Source organism: Oryctolagus cuniculus, chromosome 2, assembly GCF_964237555.1.
Source record: "Oryctolagus cuniculus chromosome 2, mOryCun1.1, whole genome shotgun sequence".
In the NCBI taxonomy this organism is placed as follows: Eukaryota; Metazoa; Chordata; class Mammalia; order Lagomorpha; family Leporidae; genus Oryctolagus; species Oryctolagus cuniculus.
The window spans coordinates 21792873-21816367 of NC_091433.1; the positions used below are offsets into that span (position 1 = coordinate 21792873).

Below are 23495 nucleotides of genomic sequence, written 5' to 3' on the forward strand. Positions count from 1 at the left end.
TTATAGAAACCAGCCCGGGGCGCGCCCGCCTGTCCGGGAACGCCCCCCTGGGGGCGGGGCTGGCGCCGCGCACGCGCCGCGCTGCAGCGCCGCGCCTGCGCCGTGGCGGCGCCGAGGGAGGCGGGGGATTGGTATGCGAGCGAATGTGTGAGGGGAGGGAGGCGTCCCGGCCGAGCGTGGTACTACGGCGAGCGCGGGCCGGAGGGGGCGGGGGGATGCGCCGCGGCGGCGGCGGCGGCGGCGGCGGCGGCGCGGGCGCTGGAGCCGGGGTTTGGCGGCGCCAGAGCAGCGGATCTCGGTGTCGCCGCGGCAGCAGCGCCGGTGTCGCGCACGGCCTGAAGACGCCGTACCTTTCTGCCCCCCACCTTTTTTTTTTTTTTTTTTTAAATAACCGGAACCAATGAACGTAGCTGGGACCCGAGCTCCAGAGGCCGCCGGTGCCGAGGGGACCAGGCTGGCGCCCGGCAGGAGCCCGCAGCGGGGGCGGCCCGAGGAGTCGCCGGCGGCGGCGCCTCACGGAGCGGGCGAGTGGCCGGCGGTCGGGGCGGCCGCTCCTCTTCCGCGCCCTCATCCCGCCGCGACTCCCGGCTCGGCCTCGGGCTGGCTGCGGCGGCGGCGGCGCTGGGCTGCGCTGCTCTTGCTCGGGCTGCTGGTGGCCGGAGCGGCGGACGGATGCGAGCTGGGGCCGAGGCACCTCCGCGGGCGGCGGGCGTCGGGCTCTGCCGGGGCAGGAGCCTCCTCTTCCTCTGCGGCGGCGGGCGAGAGCCCGGCGCTCATGACAGGTGAGGGCCTGGGGGGCGGCGTGCGCGGCCCGGGACCCCCACCCCCCACTCCGGGAAGGGTCCGCGTCCCGGCCGGCAGGCGCTGTCGGACGGCCGCTGCGCGGTCGCGGTCCCCTGCGCTCCGGACGCCTTCCCTTTCTACCCGGACGGACACCCCGCCCTCGACCTGGGCTCTCCGCGGCGCCGGGCTTCCCCGCCCTTCAGTCGGGCTCCCTGGTCTTCCGATCTGAGCACTGCGGCGGTTTCTCTTTCGTGCTGCAGCAGAGCCATCAGGGTCTGCAGGAGACGGGGCTGATTGTTGTCCCCCGGACGCTGCTAGAAAAGTCAGCAGCAGCAGCAGCAGCAGCAGCAGCAATGCGGTAGTGAGTCTGCCTCTGGTTGCTGCTTTTGCAAAGGCAGCGGGCGGCGAGTCTCAGCCGTTCCGAGCCCTCGGAGCACAGCGTCCCAGGGGAGGCTGCTCAGGAGGATTCTTTGAGAGCCATGAAACCTAGTGGTATTCATGGTCCCGTGTTTGTGTGCATACACGTCTGGGTCGAGTGTGTGTGCGTGTGGAGGGGTGCAGGGAGGCCCCTCTACATGATGGAACGTCTTTGCTGGTGGGAGCATCCCTGGTGACAGGGGGTGCGGAAAGCTCACAGGTGACCAGAAATGCACCCAGCGTAGAGTGAGTGCAGGATCTTCGGGGTCTGTGTATGAGCAGCACGATTCTGATCCACCGCACCGGCACCTTTTGGACTATAGAACGTTCTGGCAATTACTGAAAACTTGCAAACATGTTTTGGTAAGATTAAGTAGAAGACTGTATCCTCCAAAAGCCTTCCAGTGTCTTGTACAACAGATCTGTTGTGGTTTAAGTAATACTGTAAGGATCCTGAGATCATTTCTTTGGGAAAAGAAGTGGAGCTAAAGTAATGCTGATTGTTTTTTCCCCTCTTACGAGTCGTATGTTATTATTTTTAAAAGTAGATCTGCCGGTTTTCTGCATTAATTGAAATATTATAAAGGAGAAAGTGGAACAAGATGATTTTCATTAATTAACCAAAGTGATAGTCCAGCAGGCGTCTGGAAGTTAACAGCTGCTCTGAGCAGTACTCTGGAGCCGTATTCTTAGAGCAGAGGTGCCATAGTCTAGGTTCCATGACTAGAGTATTCTTCTAGAAAGTAGACGGATGTTGGTAGACTTGGTCAAGCAATTGGAAGTTGTAGGGTAAGAACATAATCATCAGTGTATTTAACTTTGCCTTGAAACATGTCAAAGCCCCACTGAAGAAGTTGAAACAGCAAAACCTATCACTGGAAGATTTGGATAAAATAATTGCAGTAAAATCAGTATTAGGAGCAGATTGTAACTTGAGTAGGAGGATAGATAGATTGGCTAGTTAGCTGTATGCTTGATACTCTTTTCTAAAGAAAATGTGGCAAATAACAATATAATGAAAAATAGGGATTATCAGGAAAGTGGTGAGATGAGATCTTTAACTGCAAGTTTAATGCCTTATGCATGAGTAGGGGGCAGGGGGAGCAGAAGTATTTTGGCTTCTAGAAGCATTAGGACTGTGGCTTAATTTCTCTAGCAGAAAATTTTGATTAATAGATAATTGGCTTTATCAAAATATAACTGGTAGAAGGGTCAATGATTTGCAAAATTTAGTATTTATTGACCACTAACAAATATATTTGATACTATTTCAGAACTTCAATAAGCTAAGCTATTTCCATTGTTTTAAGGCTTTAACATTTATCTGTTTTATGGTATTGTGAAAAAGGATGAATCTCACTGGATCTAAAGTGATCGATCACATGAGAATGCTGTAGTTTGTAAAGTGAGTTACCACCACCATCACCACCACCACCGTCACCACCTGGGATTACTTCTGATGCTCTTACTCTTCCAGCAGCATTGCTTTTTTTTTTAACAAATTAAAACTTTTATTTAAAGTGTAAGGTCATAAAACTACACAGTGTACAAATTGCAGTAACCTTGATGTTTACATAAATATAGTCAGCAGCACAGCATCTTGAAAAAGGTAAATTGAAAATACATAGTGAAGTTAGAATATCCTGAAAATTTTGCTTGTAGTATATGGTTCTGTAGGGCTCCTTTCCAATTAAGCTTGTGTGAACAGTGCTTTTATGGCTCAATTTGTAAACGTTGTGCTAAGCTCAGACCATAACTTACTAGTGCTGTTGTACACTTCAGAAAGCAGAAATGTAGACCAAACTTGGGAAAATTCTGCAGTGTCATAGATGGAGTAGAGCATCTGTGATAACAGACCTAAGCCTCATGTGACTTTTGAAAATTGAAAATTCTTGAAAGAATTCTGAGAGAACGGTCCTCTGTGTCTCCTAATTAAGGTTGCCATGTAACTGTCAGAATTCTTAAGAGCTCTGTAAAATGACATCCACAATCATTCTTCTATTTTTCTCTCCAGATTATATTTTAAATACTTAACTTTAGAAACTTTCTAAAAGTTTGCACCTTATAAAAAACGTAGAAAACATTCTTCTCCACTAAAGTTTGGCTCTCAGCGGTTTTCTTTAGGGGTTTAGTGTGTTTTGCCTGTGCTTAGATTTGAGCAAACCAAGTGTTCTTATAGAGAAAAGTGGTAGCAAGACGTGGAAATAAAGATTCATCATCATAATGAACGTAGAATTGTATTTTCTTTTCCTTCTTTTGTTTTGCTTTTTCAGAATTCAATGTGTAACTGTTTTTGGTCATGTGGACCCAGTATTTGTAATGTTATGTAGTAAGGATTTAAATTACATATTTTTTAGGGATTGGTGACTGAGCTTGCTGATTATATTCTTAAGCAGTGATTTAATAATTGAAAACTTTCCTTTTTTTTTTTTTTTGCCTAACAAATTTAGAACCAGTGAATTGATCCTAGAGGGGAGTGATTGATCTCATCCAGAGATGGTCCCTGAGAAATAGTTTATGAAGGGGAAGTGACTGTATGAAATTTTATTGTGATAAATTATACAAAATAATTGAAGCATTACTTTTCTTGTTGCATGTAATTGTTTCATAATTTCTAAAAATAAATTTTAACTGGAAATACTTGCTTCTGTCATTCTTGTCATTGAAGTAAGATTTTTGAGCAGCTATATAAAAGTTTTATCTTAACTATAGCATTTCACTTATTTGGTATCTTATTCAAAATATAAAAATGCATATTTTAAAGCATAGCTCTTGTAAGTATTAAAATCTCAATGTAGGGCCGGCGCCGCGGCTCACTAGGCTAATCCTTCACCCTGCGGCGCCGGCACACCGGGTTCTAGTCCCGGTCGGGGCGCCGGATTCTGTCCCGGTTGCCCCTCTTCCAGGCCAGCTCTCTGTTGTGGCCAGGGAGTGCAGTGGATGATGGCCCAAGTGCATGGGCCCTGCACCCCATGGGAGACCAGGAGAAAGCACCTGGCTCCTGCCTTCGGATCAGTGCGGTGCGCGGGCCGCAGCGCGCCGGCCGCGGCGGCCATTGGAGGGTGAACCAACGGCAAAAAGGAAGACCTTTCTGTCTGTCTCTCACTGTCCACTCTGCCTGTCAAAAAAAAAAAAAAAAAAAAACCTCAATGAAAGTTTTAAATATTCTTAATTCAAAGTATAATACCATTTGGAAGGACCACTTTACCTAATAGTGTAAATACATTTGTGTTGTGGGCTTTCCTAATTTTAGATGGAACCATCTCAAATTAGCATGATGGTTATTGGAAAAGTCTTAAGCGGAAGATTTAATTATCTCATTTTGTGTTCCTAACATTTACCCAGTGAGCGTTGTTACCTTACTATATAATTAGCAGTTGGCGTGTGTATTGCCTATTTAAGTTGCCGTGATATTTTTACAGTGGATTCACATATGTTAATGTTTATGTTGTGACAATAGTTAAATTCACAGTGTATTTCACATAGTATTGGATACCTTTGTTCTTCCTTTTGTGAAGTTGCTCTTTCTGAATTTGCCTTACGATTCCGTCAGGCTTTCTGTCAGTAGTCTTGCTGTGTTGTATTTTCCTCCTCTGTATTAGTTAGCAGCAGTCCTTTTCTTCAGCAGTGTTTGGCCTCAGCTGTAACTGTATTGCAGGCGCCAACTACAGGACTAAAGAATTTGCTTGTATGCATTTGATCTTGTCTTTCTTGAACATTCAAGAGTTAGTGGCAATCTTTTTTTTTTTTTTTTTAAAGATTTATTTATTTATTTGAAAGGCAGAGTTACACAGAGAGAGAAGGAGAGGCAGAGAGAGAGAAAGAAAGTCTTCCATCCGCTGGTTCACTCCCTAATTGGCCTCAGTGTCTGGAGCCGAGCCGAGCCTCTTCTGGGTCTCCCACGCGGGTGCAGGGGCCCAAGGATTCGAGCCATCTTCTACTGCTTTTCCAGGCCATAGCAGGGAGCTGGATCGGAAGTGGAGCAGCTAGGACTCAAACGGGTGCCCATATCGAATGCTGGCACTACAGGCGGTGACCTTAACCACGTCGCCACAGCGCGGGCCCCAAAGAATTAGTGACAGTCTTAAGGGTCTGGAAACCTTGTATCCCTTGCTGTTCTTGAGGATACCATGGCAGAACTGATTGGTCCCTGTTGGGAATCTCATGGCCCAGGAATGACTTAGAGGACCAGTTGGCAAAGTGAGTGCAAGATTTAGCTGAATTTTATGGAAAAGAAGGAACCACAAAGAATTCTTTAATTTGGTGAAGGCCTCCTTTGTACTTTATGCTTTTAGATGAATGTATACTTTTCTTTTGAGTGGGTAGATCAAGCATTTTGGATACTGGCCTAGTCATTGGTGATAATATGGAGTGAGTACATTCAAAATAACTTATATTTCTGTAAGTGTTCAAGTGTAAACTGGTTATAAATCATCAGCAAGCCATTTTTGCCATTCAGTAGAGGTTGTGCCTTACCTTAAGATCTGCCTAGGAGATTGCTTTTCAGTTGATCAAGCTTCATCAGCCAAGCAGTTACTAAGCACACGCGAAAGGCCACATACTAAGACTGGAAAATATTACAAAAGAGGTGCATGGGTCTGCTCCTTAGGCATCAGAGTGGTGTGGGTTAGGTACTAAGTGTATTTATTAACCTTTTACTGGGTGTCACTATTGTACTATTCGCTTTCTGCACATCAGTGCCTTTTTTTTTTTTTTTTAAGATTTTATTTATTGTATTTGAGAGGTAGAGTTACAGACTGCGAGAGGGAGAGACAGACAGAAAGGTCTTCCTTCCGTTGGTTCACTCTCTAAATGGCCGCAATGGCTGGAACTGCGCTGATCTGAAGCCAGGAGCCAGGTGCTTCTTCCGGGTCTCCCATGCGGGTGCAGGGGCCCAAGGACTTGGGCCATCCTCTACTGCTTTTCCGAGCCATAGCAGAGAGCTGGATTGGAAGCGGAGCAACCAGGACTAGAACCGGCACCCATATGGGATGCCGGCGGCGCAGGTGTTTAACCTATTGTGCCATGGCGCTGTTCCTCAGTGCTTTGATTCTGAGACAACTCCATTAGATAACTGCCCTTGTCTTCATGTAATTGATGAGAAAACTGGTGCAGTAACTTGCCCAAGGTCACAACCCGCAAGTAGCAGAGTTCCATGCTGATCTAAGTCTCTAACTCCAAAGCTTCAATTCTTTTCCTTTTTTTTTTTTTTTTTTTTTAAAGGTGTGTTTCATTTATTTGAGAAACAGACTGACAGAGAAGGGGAGAGAGGGCAAGTTCGATCTACTATCCACTGGTTGTCTCCCCAGATGACTAACTGCTACTACTGGGCAAGGCTGAAGCCAGGCCAGAACTCCTTCCAGGTCTTCCTTGTGGATAGTAGGGGCCCAAGCACTTGAGCCATTTAATGCTGCTTTCTCAGGTGCATTAGCAGGCAGCCAGGACTCTACTGAGGCTTGGATGTGGGATGGCGGCTGTGCCACAGAACTAGCCTTAAAACTTACATTCATTTTTTTTTTTTTTTAAGATTTATTTATCTGAAGGGCAGAAATACAGAGAGAGAAGGAGAGAGAGACCTTCCATCTGCTGGGGTTCACTCCCCAAATGGCTGCAATGGCTGGGACTGGGCCAAACTGAAGCCAGGAGCTTCATCTGGATCTCCCCTGTAGGTTCAGGGGCCCAAGTACTTGGGCCATTCTCTACTGCTTTCCCAGGCGCGCGGAGTTGGGTTGGAAGTGGAGCAGCTGGGACTTGAACCAGTGCCCATATAGGATGCCAGCACTGCAGGCAGAGGCTTAACCTACACCATGGCATGGGCCCTAAAACTTCCTTCTTAACTGTTAACTTTTATGCATCATTATACAAGCAACTAAAGGTAGTAGGATATACTGATTAGCACCATAATGGGCTGCAAAATGGTAGGGATAAGAAGAGGCTGTTAGTGTTAGTTGGAGGAGGATAGGATTTGAATTTGAGGTAGGTTGTTTTTTTTTTTTTTTTTTTTTTTTTAAGATTTGTTTGTTTATTTTGACAGAGCAGCAAAGTGAGAAAGAGAGAGAGAGAGAGAGATCTCTTCCATCCTTTGGTTCATTCCCCATGTGGCCACAACTGCCAACACTGGGCCAGTCTGAAGCCTGAAGCCAGAATCCAGGAGCTTTATCTGGATCTTCAACTTGGGTAGCAGGGGCCCACACATGTGGGCCATCTTCTGGAGCTTTCTAAGGCACATTAGCAGGAAGCTGGTTCAGAAGTGGAACAGCTGGGACAGTGCCGGCCCCAAATAAAATTTTGATAGCCAAAAGTGATATATTTGCCATAACGTGTCTGTATAAAGCTTTTAGTGTTCTGTGTTTTAAAATGTGCTTATTCCTTACTGAAAGAGAACTGCTTTCAGTTTGAAGTAGTCGTATAACCAATCAGAGTTGGACTGTTCGCTTATAGCTACAAATAACTATTTCCATGTACTGCCATATTACTTGTTTCATAATTAATTAACTCTTGAATTTAATTCCTGTTTAGGTTTTAAGCTTGACCTATAGATGATGACTTTGGATGCCGAACCTAGATGGTTTGTTCTCTTACCCATCTAGATGTTTATATCAGGAGATATTGAATAGTCAGTCAGTCTTGATTATTTCTGATCCTCCTTTCAGGGACTTTTTTTTTTTTCTTGACTGGTTTCATTGTTACTGAGTTGAAGGTGGTTCTCTCCTAAGTCTGTTCTCTGGCTAGTGTTCCTTTGGCTGAACATTTCCTCCTCAGGGAACTTCAATACTAGGAAAGCCCTAGTTTGGGTGCAGGGAGCCCCAGGCCAGTGATTGATTTGGCTTCTGGCTTTACTTCATTTAGCTCTTGAGGTGATACTGCATAGCTGCCATGGCAGTGGTTCTGAGAGTAATTTCTGTGCCTTGAGACTTTGATAGTCTTTCTGTTTAAAGTGAAGACACTTCAGAATTAGGGCTAAGAGCAGCTGTACACTGTTTGATGGGGCTGTTCAGTGGCTTCTTAAAAATCATCCCCGCCTTCCTCCCAGGGAGCTGCAACACCTGGTGAGAACAATTGACTTGGTTACTTGGGCTTCATCTTGGAACCCAAGTGCTGTATCTGTCCAAGTGTCTTTTTGCATAGAAATGGGTCTCTATTGTGTGCTCATGGATCTTGGCCTGTGTGCAGTTGACCTTTATTTCCTGTAGTCAGTTCACTGTGTTTCTCCATCACTCTCTGATCTTCTTGAGCATGTCATTATGTGGCATGTAAGTATTTCCAAAACTATTTTACTGAATTAAGTGCTGAGTTTTTAATTTTAAAAATTCTTGAAGTAAATATTTGTGATTAAAAATACTAAACAATTTATTCACAAACTAGTGGTTTGCAGCTTCTCCATAAGTAAGAACAGTTTTTTAAAAATTTAAATCCTGAGCCGGCGCCGTGGCTCAATAGGCTAATCCTCCACCTTGCGGTGCCGGCACACCGGGTTCGAGTCCCGGTTGGGGCGCCGGATTCTGTCCCGGTTGCCCCTCTTCCAGGCCAGCTCTCTGCTATGGCCAGGGAGTGCAGTGGAGGATGGCCCAGGTGCTTGGGCCCTGCACCCCATGGGAGACCAGGAAAAGCACCTGGCTCCTGGCTCCTGCCAGGATCAGCGCGGTGCGCCGGCTGCAGCGGCGGCCATTGGAGGGTGAACCAACGGCAAAAAGGAAGACCTTTCTCTCTCTGTCTCTCTCTCACTGTCCACTCTGCCTGTCAAAAAAAAAAAAAAAAAAAAAAAAAAAAATTTAAATCCTTATTCAAAATTGTTTTTTTCTAATTCATATACTGTGAGCTTCACAGGTCCATATTTTAGCTATTATGTCTTCTTTCTGCTACTGTTTCTCTTCCCTTTTTGGAAACATCTGACATTGAGTAACTAGATACTCTTAATCTGCCTTCTTATTCCTCTTCTCTAGCACTAAACTTCTGACCTGCCATTAATGACATATTTGTCATTTTTCCCGTTTCCCCACTGTCTTTTTTTTTTTTTTTTTTGACAGGCAGAGTGGACAGTGAGAGAGAGAGACAGAGAGAAAGGTCTTCCTTTTGCCGTTGGTTCACCCTCCAATGGCAGCCGCGGCCAGCACGCTGCAGCCGGCGCACCGCGCCTATCCGAAGGCAGGAGCCAGGTGCTTCTCCTATTTTCCCATGGGGTGCAGGGCCCAAGTACTTGGGCCATCCTCCACTGCATTCCCGGGCCATAGCAGAGAGCTGGCCTGGAAGAGGGGCAACCAGGAAAGAATCCGGTGCCCCGACCGGGACTAGAACCCGGTGTGCTGGCGCCTCAAGGTGGAGGATTAGCCTGCTGAGCCGCGGTGCAGGCCTCCCCACTGTCTTTCACTGTTGTTATCTTTAGCTCATCTTTCTACTTTGACATCATGTGTATTCTGTTAATCCTTGCTATTTCTTTCTTCTGGATACCACATTATAAAAATTTACTTTAAATCTTTATCCAACTGCAGTTAATGATTCTCCTTGCTGTTTTTTCAAAAGATGTATTTATTTGTTTGAAAGAGAGCGAGGAGAGGACAGGTAAGATGGAGGTGGAGACTGTGCGGAAGACAGAGGGAGAGATTGATTCCATCTGTGTGTGGTTACTCCCTAAATGATTGTAATAGCCTAATCTGGGCCAGGCCAAAAGTAGGTACCAGAAAATTCCTCCTGGTGCCCTCACGTAGGTGGCACCCAGGTACTCGGACCATCTTCTGCCTTCCTAGGAGTGTTAGCAGAGAGCCAGATTAGAAGCAGAGTACCCGGGAGTAGGGGTGTGACCCACTGCACCACATTGCTGGCACCCTGTTGCTGTTTTTGAGTTTGCGTTTAAAAAAAAAAAAAAAAACAACTATTTATTTGAAAGAGTTACAGACAGAGGTAGAGACAGAAAGAAAGGTCTTCCATCCTCTGGTTCACTCCCCAGATGGCCTCAACGGCTGGCGCTGCGCCCATCAGGAGCCAGGAGCTTCTTCCGGATCTCCCATGTGGGTGCAGGGGCCCAAGGACTTGGGCTATCTTCTACTGCTATCCCAGGCCACAGCAGAGAGCTGGATCAGAAGAGGAGCAGCTGGGACTAGAACCACAGCCCATATGGAATGCTGGCGCTTCAGGCCAGGGCTTTAACCCGCTGCGCCACAAGCCAGCCCCTGAGTTGCTTTGATGTGTCTATCATAGTGGGTCTGAAAAAGAGCTATAGAGGATGGAAGGGAAAACGTCAGTCTCTATGAATATGTTGTCTATGAACATGTAATTTTCAACATTGTTTAGTTATTTTTTTTTCTGTGTCAGTTTTGTGTGAGGAACTGGATTGTTAGGATGCTGAAACGGGCCCATATGGGCTCTGGTTTGTGTCCTGGCTGCTTCTCTTCTGATCTAACTCTCTGCTCATGGCATGGGAAAGCAGTGGAATGTGGCCCAAGTGCTTGGGTCCCTGCACCCAGGTGGCAGACTTTGGGTCAGCCCAGCTCCGGCCATTGTGGCCATTTGGAGAATGAACCAGTAGATGGAACACCTCTGTGTGTGTGCGTGTCTCTCTCTCTAACTGCCTCTTAAATAAAATAATAATTCTTTAAAAAGATGATGAAACTGACCACTTTTATTGTTACAGTAACAATATAAACCTGAAACTTGTCTAGGAGTGGATTGCATAATCTAAAAAAAGTATAAAAATATTCCTTTATTTAAAGATTTTATTTATTTTAGAGGTAGAGTTATAGACAGTGATTGGGAGAGATAGAGAAAAAGGTCTTCTATCCGCTGGTTCACTCCCTGGATGGCCACAACGGCTGGAGCTATGCCAATCTGAAGCCAGGAGCCAGGTGCTTCTTCCCGGTCTCCCATGTGGGTGCAGGGGCTCAATCACTTGGGCCATCTTCTACTGCTTTCCCAGGCCATAGCAGAGAGCTGGATTGGAAGAGGGGCAGCCAGGACTTGAGCTGGTGCCCATATGTGATGCCGGCACTGCAGGCGGAGGATTAACCTACTGGGCCACAGCCCCTGTCCCAAATGTTGTTTTTCAAAAGGCCACTACTGTAGTACCTTATCTGGCAGCGTTGCTACATTAACTAAAATTACATGTTAGGGACATCTGCTCTCCTGTGTTTTTCAGCATTATTTACAATAGCCAAGATATGGAAACAACCTAAATGTTGATGGATGAATACATAAGGAAAATTTGAAAGATACACATATAGAATATTATGCAGCCTTGAAAAAAGAAGGAAATCATGCCATTAGTGACAACATGGGATGGACCTGGAGGAGGTTATGCTAAGTGAAATAACCCAGATACAGAGAGACACATACTACAAGGTCTGGCTATGGAGAATTAAAAATGTCAAACTTAAATAGATACAGATTGTGGTAGTTACCAGGGACTGGAGGATGGAAGTATGAGGAAAGGTTGATTGGGGTTACAAAGCTCCAGTTTTTTTATTTTTTAAAGATTGATTTATTTTATTTGGGAGGCAGATCTTCCATCCCGTGGTTCACTCCCCAAATGGCCACAGCTGCCTGGGCTGGGCCAGGCTGAAGCCAGGAGCTTCTTCTGGGTCTCCCACGTGAGTGTAGGAGCCCAAGGACTCCTACACTTGGGTCATCTGGTGTTTTCCCAGGCACATTAGCAGGAAGCTGGATTGGAAGTAGAGCAGCCTGGACATGAACCAATCCCCATATGGGATGCCGGCACTGCAGGTGGCATCTGTTTTTTTAAATATTTTAAAATTAAAAAAATTTTTTTTTGACAGGCAGAGTTAGAGAGAGAGACAGAGAGAAAGGTCTTCCTTCCATTGGTTCACCCCCCAAATGGCCACTACAGCTGGTGTGCTGCACTGATCCGAAGCCAGGACCTAGGGGCTTCCTCCTGGTCTCCCATATGGGTGCAGGGCCCAAGCACCTGGGCCATCCTCCACTGCACTCCCTGGCCACAGAGAGCTGGCCTGGAAGAGGGGCAACCAGGACAGAACCGGCGCCCCAACTGGGACAAGAATCCGGAGTACCAGAATCTGGAGTACCGGCGCTGCAGGCGGAGGTTTAGCCTAGTGAGCTGCGGCGCCGGCCAACGTGGCATCTTAACCTGCTGTCCCAGGGTTGGCTCTACAAAGCTTCAGTTTTAAGAGATATCGTCTGCGAGAATGTGACTGGGGTTACCAGTACGGAATACTTGAGATTTACTAAGAGGATAAGTTCTTACAATGTCTCCCCCCCACAAAAAAAGATATAAAATAATGGATATGTTAATTGTTTGATTGTGATAAATATTTCCCAATATATACATCAGTCATCAAGTTATACTCATCTATCTATCTATATACTTTTTAGAATTTATTTTTATTTGAAAGGCAGAGTGACAGACATAGAGATCTTCCATCTGCACGTTCACTTCTCATATGCCTGTAACCGCTAAGGTAGGACTAGGTTGAAGCCAGAAGCCTGAACTCAATCCACATCTCCCACATGGGTGGCAGAGACCCAAGGACTTGAACCATCACCTGCTGCTTCCCAGGGTGCACATTAGCTGGAAGCTGAAATCAGAAGCAGAACTGAAACTTGACCCAGGCACCCTGATCCAGATGCAGGCTGGGTCAGGCTGAAGCCAGGATCCAGGAGCTTCATCTGTGTCTCCCATGTTGTTGGCAGTGGCCCAGACACTGGGGCCATTTGCTGCTGCTTTTCTCAGGTCATTAGCAGGAAGCTGGAATGGAAGTAGAGCAGCTGGCACTCAACCAGCACTTTGGAATTAGAATTGATTTGACACATAGATGGGCTGGGAAGCAGGAGTGGAATCAAGGTCTTGGATTGTTCCCAACATTTCTAATGATTCCCATGATGCTAATGTAGGTGGGACAATCTTTTCCAGAAGCCTGCAACATCATGTTTCTTCCCATGTCATGTTCCCACTTGGGTTGTTGCCCAGTGGAAATAGAGTCCCTTGCTTAGAACACCTTTATCCTCCTAGGCCTGGTCACTGGGGCTCATCTTCTGAGAACCTTGTCCCATATTTGAACAAAGTGGAAGTTCTTTTAGGAAGGAAGAGTGGAGGAAATGATACAGAATTAATTGGATCTGAAGAAATATCTTGATCCTTTTGACTTCACTTGTGAAATGAAAGTAACTATCTCATAGGGTTGTTAAAAAGATTTAAATAGAATAGTGTATTTGAAGTGTTTGGGAAGGAATGCTCAATAAAAGTTCTTGTCTGACTTTCCCCTTTAGCTAGCTTTTTACTTTCACTTTACGTTTCTTCCTGCCTGCCTGCCTGCCTGCCTTCCTTGCTGTCTCCTTTCCTCCCCTCCCCGCCTCCCTTTTTTGAAAGAGTTAGAGAGAGAGGTAGAGCCAGAGAGAGAGGTCTTCCATTCCGCTGGTTTGCTCCCCAAATAACCGCAACAGCCAGAGCTGAGCTGATCTGAAGCCAGGAGCTCCTTCCGGGTCTCCCATGCGGGTGCAGGGGCCCAGGGACTTGGGCCATCTTCTACTGCTTTCCCAGGCCACAGCAGCTGGATCGGATCGAGGAGCATCCAGGAGTCCAACCGGCACCCGGGATGCTGGTGCTGCAGGCTGGGGCTTTAATCTGCTGCACCACAGTGCTGGCCCCTGTATTTTTTTTTAAAGTTAAATTTATTTGAGAGGAAGAGATATCTGTTGATACTAGTTCACTCCCCAAATGTCCCAACAGCCGGAGCTGGGTCTGGACAAAACCAGGAGCTAGGAACTCTGAGGGCTCTCGCATGGGTGGCAGGGATCCAAGTGCATGAGCCACCATGTGCTGAATCTCAGGTGCACATGAGCAGGAAGCTGATTTGGGAGTGGAGGTGGGACTTAACCCAGGGTTGAAGGCTTTCCAAGCAGGCTTTAGCCCAGTGTGCCAGAATACCTGTTTCCTGTACCATTTTTCCAGTCTGCCAAACAGAAATTTTTGATTTATGTTTGACTGTTTCCTCTTTTTTGTACTATTCTCATTGCTCCACAATAACACTTAACTAAATCCTCTGGGCTAGAGGAGGCAGTCATTTTGTAACTTACCTTGTACTGTCTTATACTCTATTTCTTTTAATAAAACTTTTAGTATTTCCGATTAATGGCAATTAAATCTAAACTTCCTGTGAATTTCATAGTGGAGAAAAACTCTTGCTGATCATCTGCATAGCACAAGTATACCTCAGCAAAATTAGGCTACACACCTGATTTCCTCCTTTATTCCTTTGCTTCTTATTCCTTTCATTCTAGCACACCCTCTGCGTCTAGGTCCATTCCAAAAGTTTGTTCGTTGAGTCGGTAAATACTTGTCGAGAATATTCTGTGTTCACCCAGGTTGTACACAAGTTGGGAGATGTAGTGATGGGAAGAGTTTGATGTGGCTCCTGGTCTTGTAAAGTTTTTTTGAAGTTATCCTCAATTGAGGTGGGCATTGTGGATTTGGGGTGGGCTGCTGCTTGGGATGCTCAGGTTCTGTATCAGAGTGCCTGAGATGAAGTCCCATATTTGCTTCTGATTGAGCTTTCTTTAATGTGCCTGTGAGGCAGTAGATGGTGGTCCAAGTACTTGGTTCTCTGCCACCTATGTGGGAGACACAGATGGAGTTCCTGACTCTTGGCTTCATCCTGGCCCAGGCTTGATGGTAGTGGACATTCAGAGAAGTGTACCAGTGGGTGGAAGATATCTCTCTGTCATTTTGACTTTCAAATAAATAAAAAAATGATAAACATTAAAAAAAACCTCAAGTTATCCAGTTATCCTTAATAAGTTGTAACTTTTTAAACTTTAGAATTTTCTTAACAGGTTGTTCATACCTTTCTTACTGCAATTCCAACTAGTTAGGTCTACTTATATTGTGACAGGTTTTTTTCTTTTTTACTTGCTTGATGTATCCATCATTGTCATCATTGTATCTTTCTTTTCAAAGTTTACCAAGCATCATCAATACTTGTTTTTTTTATTTTAAAGATTTATTTTATTTATTTGAAAGACAGTTACAGAGAGAGGTAGAGACACAGAAAGAGAGGTCTTCCATCCGCTGGTTCACTCCCCAGATGGCCACAATGGCCGGAGCTGTGCCAATCTGAAGCTGGGAGCCAGGAGCTTCTTCCAGGTCTCCCATGTTTGTGCAGCGGCCTAAGGACTTGGGCCATCTTCTACTGCTTTCCCAGGCCATAGCAGAGAGCTGGATTGGAAGAAGAGCAGCTGGGACTAGAACTGGCACCATATGGATGCTGGCACTTCAGGCCAGGGTTTTAACCCACTGCGCCACAGTGCTGGCCCCCATAAATACTTCTTGATTGAAGGTTTGTTTTGTAATCTGTTGTAGTTGTTTATAGCTTAGATGTGTATAGTGATTAATGGTTTATAAGTACTACTTTGTCATAGTGTATCCAACTTTAAAATAGACGAGAGTTAGTCTGGAATATCATGTGACTTAATCATTGACATCTGTTCTTCCCTAAGATGTCCTTATTGGCATTTAAAAATTGTTTGTGTATTAACTACTTTGAGTTTGAGGAAGAACTGTGACACATCTTTGTGACTGCTGACTTCTAGTAGAAAAATACGATAGGATCAACTTTCAGTTCTTCATTTACGTAACCTGAGCAGTTAGGGTGGATATAAGAGGTCTTCAAAAAATTTGTACAAAATGCACAACATGAAAAAACTGAATGGATTTCAGGATTTTTACAACAGAATAAACCCATATTTTCATTTCATATTTTCACATTTTTTTTTTAAAAAGTCCTCTTCTGGATTGCTCATTTGGTTTTAGTCACAAACTCCCCTTTACTTCAGTAATCTCACATCTTTTGATAGAGTTGCAAGTAATTAAAATGCTTACTTAAAAGGCCATCATTTTATTCAGCTTGAAGTCTCATAAACTTCAAAAACTATTTAAAAAGTAGGGTTAATGTGAAGCTAGAAGGAGTAATGTCAGTGTTAGGCAACAACTGTGAGGTTACATTGTGCTGTTTAGTTGGGGAGTTTATTTATTCATGACTGTTTGTCTGCTATGTTCTGGGCAGTTTTTTTTTTTTAATATAGGTGCTGTAGAAATAGTAGAAAACTAAACTAATTAAGTCTGCTCTCACGATTTCACTTTTAATGTTCTGGCTATTTGTTCTGCAGTTGTAATGTTGCTATGTACAGTATATGAGCTTAGAACAAACTCTCAGCTTCCTCATTTTATAATTACCACTGATACCGGTGTAGTTTCGAGACTCCTTTAATTGAAGCTGAATGGCATATTGGTTTTATTAATCTTTTTATTCGTTTATAGTATCAGTTATACAAGTCACAATGATCAATCTCTGTCTTATACAAACAAAGCATGTGCATATCTTCTAAACTTTAACTTAGTATGATTGCACTAGGATTAGAGAGAACCCAGATGGATGAACTCCGTGTCCTGTGTTTTTGCTATATGCTATATAACAGCTTTTCTCTTTTTAAACATTTTTATTTGTTGGGGCTGGTGTTGTGGCATGGTGGGTAGAGCCGCTTCCTGTGACGCCGGCGTCCCACGTGGGCTCTGGTTCGGTCCTGGCTGCTCTGCTTCCTGGTCTAGCTCTACCCAAGTGCTTGGACCACTGCACCCATGTGACGGACTCCTTTGAAGCTCCTGGCTCCCGGCTTCAGACCTGCCCAGCTCCAGCTGTTATGGCTATTTGGGGAGTGAACCAGTGAATGGAAGGTCTCTTTGCCTCTTTTTCTCTCACTCTGTAACTCTGCCTTTTAAGTAAATAAGTAAATCTTTTTAAAAAAAATTTGTTTATTTACTTTGAAAGAGTTAGGAAGAAACAGAGAGAGGAATTTTCCACTCACTGGTTCACTCCCCAGATGGCTGCAACTGCCAGTGCTGGACCAGGTGGGAGCCAGGAGAAAGCAGCTTCATTTGGGTCTCCCCCGAGGGTGCGGGGGCCCAAATAACGGGCCAGCCTCTACTGCATGTGGAGCAGCCAGGACACAGATCGGTGCCTGTATGGGATGGCTGCACTGCAGGCAATGGCTTTACCTGCTACGCCAAAGCACATCCTTCCCTGCCCACGATACTGTTTTATGGGGTCTATTTTTTTTTTTTAAGATTTATTTATTTATTTGAAAGGCAGAGTTACAGAGAGGCAAAGGAAAAGAGACAGAAGTCTTGCACTTGCTGGTTCACTCCCCAAATGGCCACAGTGGCCAGACCTGATCTGATCTGAAACCAGGAACAGGAGCTTCTTCTAGGTCTTCCACAAGAGTGTAGGGGCCCTTGGACCATCTTCTACTGTTTCCCAGGCTGTAGCAGAGACCTGGATCACAAGTGGAGCAGCTGGGACTTGAACTGGTGCCCATATGGAATGCTGGCACTGCAGGCTTACCGCTACACCATAGTGTTGGCCGCATTATTGGGTCTACTTAATATCTTAGAGAAACTTGCAAGTATACTGGTCCTCTGAATTTAATCAAATTTATGAGTAATGTATGATAAATTGTTCAAATTTGTTTATAGAATTATCCAGTAGCTTTTATAGTGTGCTGAGAATTGTGTTTTGTTTTGAAGTCTTTAAAATTTGTTTTCAGAGAGGTGACTGACAATCGTGATAGAGTCATTGTAAGCTGTGAATATTGAACTCAATAATTAGGATTTTTTTTCTTCATCAGTAGAGTAGTAAAGGAATAGAGAGCTGTTAGGATATTCCAGGCCTCTAATTTATAATGTTACAAAATGAGAATAGACTTTGCTCAGGAATGAAAGGATAATAAGATAAGTAAGTCTTTGTATTCAGTTTTCAAGATTTGTAGATAAACAGCAGCTGTTTTTAGTTAAAGACAAATTCCAAAGCAAGACATAGTATGTTTATAGATAGTCTTTCCTAATCATGATGGAAATGTTCCTGATAAATCTTAACCTAGTAAAATATGAAATTCAAAAACTAAGGTCTTTTGGGGAAAATGCACTTCACAGAGTCTATAGTCACACAAAAAGCCCTTATTTATATCTGCTAAAAAAAAACATAGTAAAGAATCATCTGCAGGTTATGAATTAGTAAGAAAAGTTAACTTCCATTTATCATCCTTTTATTACAATTGAGGATTTATGATGTAAAAAAATTATTTTTCTGATGGAGGTATTTGAGAGGCAGAGGAATCACAAGGGCTGGCGGACTGGGGCTACAGAGAGCTCCCATTCACTGGTCCACTCCCCAAACAGCAGCAACTGCTGGGGTAGGGCTGGACTGACTCTGGAGGTTAAGAACTCAGCCCAGGTCTCGCACGTGATGGAAGGAGCCCAATTAGTTTGAGCCTTCAGTGCTCCCACCCATCGTCTGCGTTAGCAGGAAGCTGAAGTCAGGAGTTAGAGCTGGTGTTGGAGCTCCAGGTACTCAAAATTTTTTTTTAATTTATTTTCATTTTATTTGAAAATCAAAGAGATAGGTCTTTAATTTGCTGCTTCACTGCCCAGATGTCTGGAACAACCAGGGGTGGGTGAAATTGAAGCCGGGAGTGTGGAACTCAGTCTGCGTCTCCCCACATGGTTGGCAGAGACCCAGAACTTGAGCTGTCCTCTGTCTCCCAGGCTGCTCATTCGCAGGGAGCTGAATTGGAAGTGGAGTAGTCTGGACACAGTCACTCCTGTGTGGGATAGGGGTGTCCCAAGCAGTGACTTAAAGACTGTTCTAAATATCTGCCCCAGGACATGGGCCTTTTTTTTTTTTTTTTTTTTTTTTTATTGAGGGGTTATTTATTTATTTGGCAGGCAGAGTTAGAGAAGGAGAGACAGAGAAGGATTGTCGTCTGCTGGTTCACTCCTCAATGGCTGCAATGGCAAGGCTGAGCCAGGCTGAAGCCAGGAGCTTCTTCAGGTCTCCTATGTGGGTTCAGGGTCCCAAGGACTTGAGCCATCTTCTGCTGCATTTTCAGGAGCATCAGCAGAGATCTGGATTGGAAGCGGGGCTTCCAGGACTCGAACCAGTGTGCATAAGGGATGCTGGCACTGCAGGCCATGGCTTAACCTGTTGTGTCACATTGCTGGCCCCAGTTTGGGCCTTTTTTTTTTTTTTTTTTTTTTAAGATTTATTTATTTTACTTGAAAATCACAGCTACAGAGAGAGAGGAGAGGCAGAGAGAGAGAGAGAGACAGACAGACATATAGACTGAGGTGTCTTCCATTTGCTGGTTCACTCCCCAGTTGGCCTCAATGGCCAGAGCTGCGCCGATCAGAAGCCAGGAGCTTCTCCGGGTCTCCCCTTGGGTGCAGGGGCCCAAGCACTTGGGCCATCTTCTACTGTTTTTCTAGGGCATAGCAGAGAGCTGGATAGGAAGTGGAGCAGCCAGGACTTGAACTGGTGCAGCCTGCTCCTCTTAACCAGCATCTTAACCACTAGGCTAAATGTATTCCTCCCCCCCAATTTTTTCTAGCTTGTGAGATGCTTGAGAACCTGTTTCAGATTCTGGTAGATGCTGTGTGCACTAAGAAGCATATTAGTATGCTACTTTACTAGTCTATTGAAAAGTTAGGTATCTTTATTTTTTTTGTTGTTGCTTGAAATGACTGATTATACCTCTTAAAGTCCATAGTGGTCTCAGACATGCTGATTAATATGAATGACTAAAATAGGAAAAGCTTTGAGTAGATTTAGTTGACAAGTCTCTGAATGTTCCACTAGAATGGCTGAAACATCTTCAGTAATTCACAAGATAATCTTTGAATTCTTGATTGTAGAGACACGTCAGGAGACCTGACAGTGTTAGTGTTGGGCATTCTGTCTCCGCTGTGTTCCTGCCACCTAGATGGGTCTTTTTGGATTGTAGCCTTTTAGCCCTTTCCCAGTTTTCAGACATGGGGGTGCATGCTTTAATCTTTTCTTTTCTTTTCTTTTCTTTTCTTTTCTTTTCTTTTCTTTTCTTTTCTTTTCTTTTCTTTTCTTTTCTTTTCTCTTCTCTTCTCTTCTCTTCTCTTCTCTTCTCTTTACTTTTCTTTACTTTTCTCTCTTCTCTTTTCTTCTTTTCTGTCTCTCTTTCTCTTTGTCTCTTTCTCTCTTTCTTTAGATTTATTTATTTAGTTGAAAGGCAAGAAGAGAGAGAGGGAGAGGAAGAGAGAGAGAGTGACTCCATTCTCTGGTTCACTCCTCAAAAGCCTGCAATGGGATGGGGCTGGGCCAATCTGAAGCCAAGAGATAGGATATGCTTTACTCTTACCAGTCTTTTGATCCTTCCTTTTTCTAGTCACGCTGACATAATTCTCACAATTGTGGAAATGTTAAACTATGAATACATTTCTGGCTAATGGAGTTTTTCATAAATTGCAATGATCATTCCAGAGGATTTTCTAAATTCTACAGTAATTTCTTTAAAGATTTATTTATTTTATATGAAAGTCAGGGTTAGAGACAGAGATCTTCCATCTGCTGGTTCAGTCCCTAAATGGCCACATCAGCTAGTAGTAGGTCTGAGTCAGGCCAAAGCTAGAAGGCAGGAGCTTCATCTGGGACTCCTATGTGAGTGTGGGAGCCCAGGGACTTGGGCCATCTTCTGCTGCTCTCCCAGGCACATTAGCAGGGAGCTGGATCAGAAGTGGGACAGCTGGGATTCGAACTGGCGTCCATATAGGATGCTGGTGTTGCAGGTGGCAACTTAACCTGATATGCCACAACACCGGCCCCTACAGTAATCTATTTATGACTCTTAAGTAAATGTCTTTATTTAATATACTTGCTGAAAATTGACAGTTTGATGGCCAAATAATACAGTATGGATATCTCCATTAGTTTAATGGCTTTGGGAATAAATGTATAACATATTTAATTATTGAGTTATACTTCATATTGGGTGAGGAATTTTTTTTATCACTTAACACCTTTCCTTTTTTTTTTTTTTTTACTTTTATTTAATAAATATAAATTTCCAAAGTACAGCTTTTGGATTACAATGGCTTTTCCCCCCCTTAACTTCCCTCCCACCTGCAACCCTCCCAACTTCTGCTCCCTCTCCCATTCCATTCACATCAAGATTCATTTTCAATTCTCTTTATATACAGGAGATACAGGAGATCAATTTAGTATATATTAAGTAAAGATTTCAACAGTTTGCATCCACACAGAAACATAAAGTGTAAAATACTGTTTGAGTACTAGTTATATCATTAATTTACATTGAACAACACTAATGTTGTTAGTGAGATCCTATATGAGGAATAAGTGCACAGTGACTCCTGTTGTTGATTTAACAAATTGACACTCTTGTTTATGATGTTAGTAATCTCCATAGGCTCTTGTCATGAGTTGCCAAGGCTATGGAAGCCTTTTGAGTTTGCCGACTCCGATCTTATTTAGAGAAAGTCATAGTCAAAGTGGAAGTTCTCTCCTCCCTTCAGAGAACATCTTTCCTTTTTTAATCCATTTCCTCTAGTTCATTTTCTGTGTGGAGATGATAAACAGTATATTGTCTTTTTGTAGACAGTATATTTTTTCAATAAAAGCTCGCTCGCTCTCTATATCCTTCTCAATTTCAAGGTATCTTTTAAATTAACCTTTTGGTTTGACTTACTTGATTTAAGGTAATCATAATTCGACAATTTGAGCAATGCTTTCTGACCTTGGATCTTGGTTTGTTGTCTTCCATTCATTTTGGAAAATCCCAGTTGTTGCCTTTTCAGATAATTCCTTTGACCTTTCTCCCTTTGCGATTCCATTTCAGTGTGTGTTAGACTGTTATTATCCCATGACTGTAGGATGGCTCTCTGGTTTATTTTTTACTTAAAAATTTATTTATTTATTTATTTGAGAGGCAAAGAGACAAACAGCAAGGGGCAGGGAGAGAGTTTCAGTCTACTGATTGATACTCCAGATGCCTATGATGGCTGGGGCTGGCCCAGGCTGAAGCCAGGAGTTCAGAACTCAGTCCAGACCTCCTGTGTGGGTGGCTGGCAGGGACCCAACCACTTGTCAGCAGTGCCTCTCAGACAGAGTTCTGTACTAGCAGGAAGCTGGACTCAAGAGTGGAGCCCAGATTTGAACCCAGGCATACTGGAGTGGGATATGGGCATCCTGTTTGTTATCTTAACTGCTATGGCAAATGGCTGTCCCATTTCTTTTCTTTATAAGCACCCCCTCAGGGCTGGCACTGTGGTGTAGTGAGTAAAGGAGCTACCTGCTGCTCCAGCATCCCATATGCGCACTGGTTCAAGTCCCGCCTGCTTCACTTCTGATCCTGGTAATGTGCCTGGGATAGCAGCAGAAGATGGCCCAAGTGCTTGGTTTAGATGGTTGCTATTGAATTGTCTTAAATTGACTATTAATCCTATCAAAGGAATTCTCCATTTTTTTTTTTTTTTTTTTTTTTTTTTTTTTTTTTTACAGGCAGAGTGGACAGTGAGAGAGAGAGAGAGACAGAGAGAGAAAGGTCTTCCTTTGCCGTTGGTTCACCCTCCAATGGCCGCCGCTGCAGCCGGCGCACCGCGCTGATCCTGGCAGGAGCCAGGAGCCAGGTGCTTTTCCTGGTCTCCCATGGGGTGCAGGGCCCAAGCACCTGGGCCATCCTCCACTGCACTCCCTGGCCATAGCAGAGAGCTGGCCTGGAAGAGGGGCAACCGGGACAGAATCCGGCGCCCCAACCGGGACTAGAACCCGGTGTGCCGGCGCCGCAAGGTGGAGGATTAGCCTATTGAGCCACGGCGCCGGCTGGAATTCTCCATTTTTGATAATGTGCTTTTTAGTTTAAAAATGATTTATAGTTTCCATGTCTATGCTTAAATTCCCTGTCATCCTGTTGTCAGATCTTTCAACATATCAGTCTTTCCTCTAGATCTTTTTTTTTTTTTTTAATATTTATTTATTTATTTGAAAGTCAGTTACACACACAGAGAGAGAGGAGAGGCAGAGAGAGAGAGAGGTCTTCCATCCGATGGTCCACTTCCCAGTTGGCCGCAGCGGCCGGAGCTGTGCCAATCCGAAACCAAGAGCCAGGAGCCTCCTCTGGGCCTCCCAGGCGGGTGCAGGGGCCCAAGGACCTGGGCCATCTTCTACTGCTTTCCCAGGCCACAGCAGAGAGCTGGATTGGAAGTGGAGCAGCCAAGTCTCGAACTGGTGCCCATATGGGACGCTGATGCCTCAGGCCTGGGCATTAACCGCTGTGCTACAGCGCCGCCCCCTCCTCTAGATCTTTTTAAAGGTATTAATTATAGTTATCTTAGTTGCAGCATATGGATCGTCTTGTGTTTTTTGCTGTTGTTTGCTTTTTTTTCTTAACAGGGAGCTGCTGCTGCTGCCTTTTTTTTTTTTTTTTTTTTTTTAAAGAGACTTATTTGAAATGGG

General features: G+C 44.5%; 1 protein-coding gene across 4 annotated transcripts in view; it reads left to right on the forward strand.

Annotated features, from left to right (window-relative positions):
- Positions 1-256: 256 nt before the first annotated feature.
- STIM2 (stromal interaction molecule 2) overlaps positions 257-23495 on the forward strand; it is a 175480-nt gene continuing 152241 nt past the window's right edge. For 2 of the 4 annotated variants that reach the window (XM_002709383.5, XM_008274823.4), the window contains exon 1: positions 257-782. In XM_002709383.5, the coding sequence (XP_002709429.3) occupies positions 401-782 (382 nt within the window). In that variant the 5' untranslated portion in view covers positions 257-400. Of the gene's footprint in view, positions 783-1010; positions 1564-23495 lie in introns of those variants that run through there. The other 2 variants (XM_070068117.1, XM_070068118.1) reach the window with 1 other exon arrangement.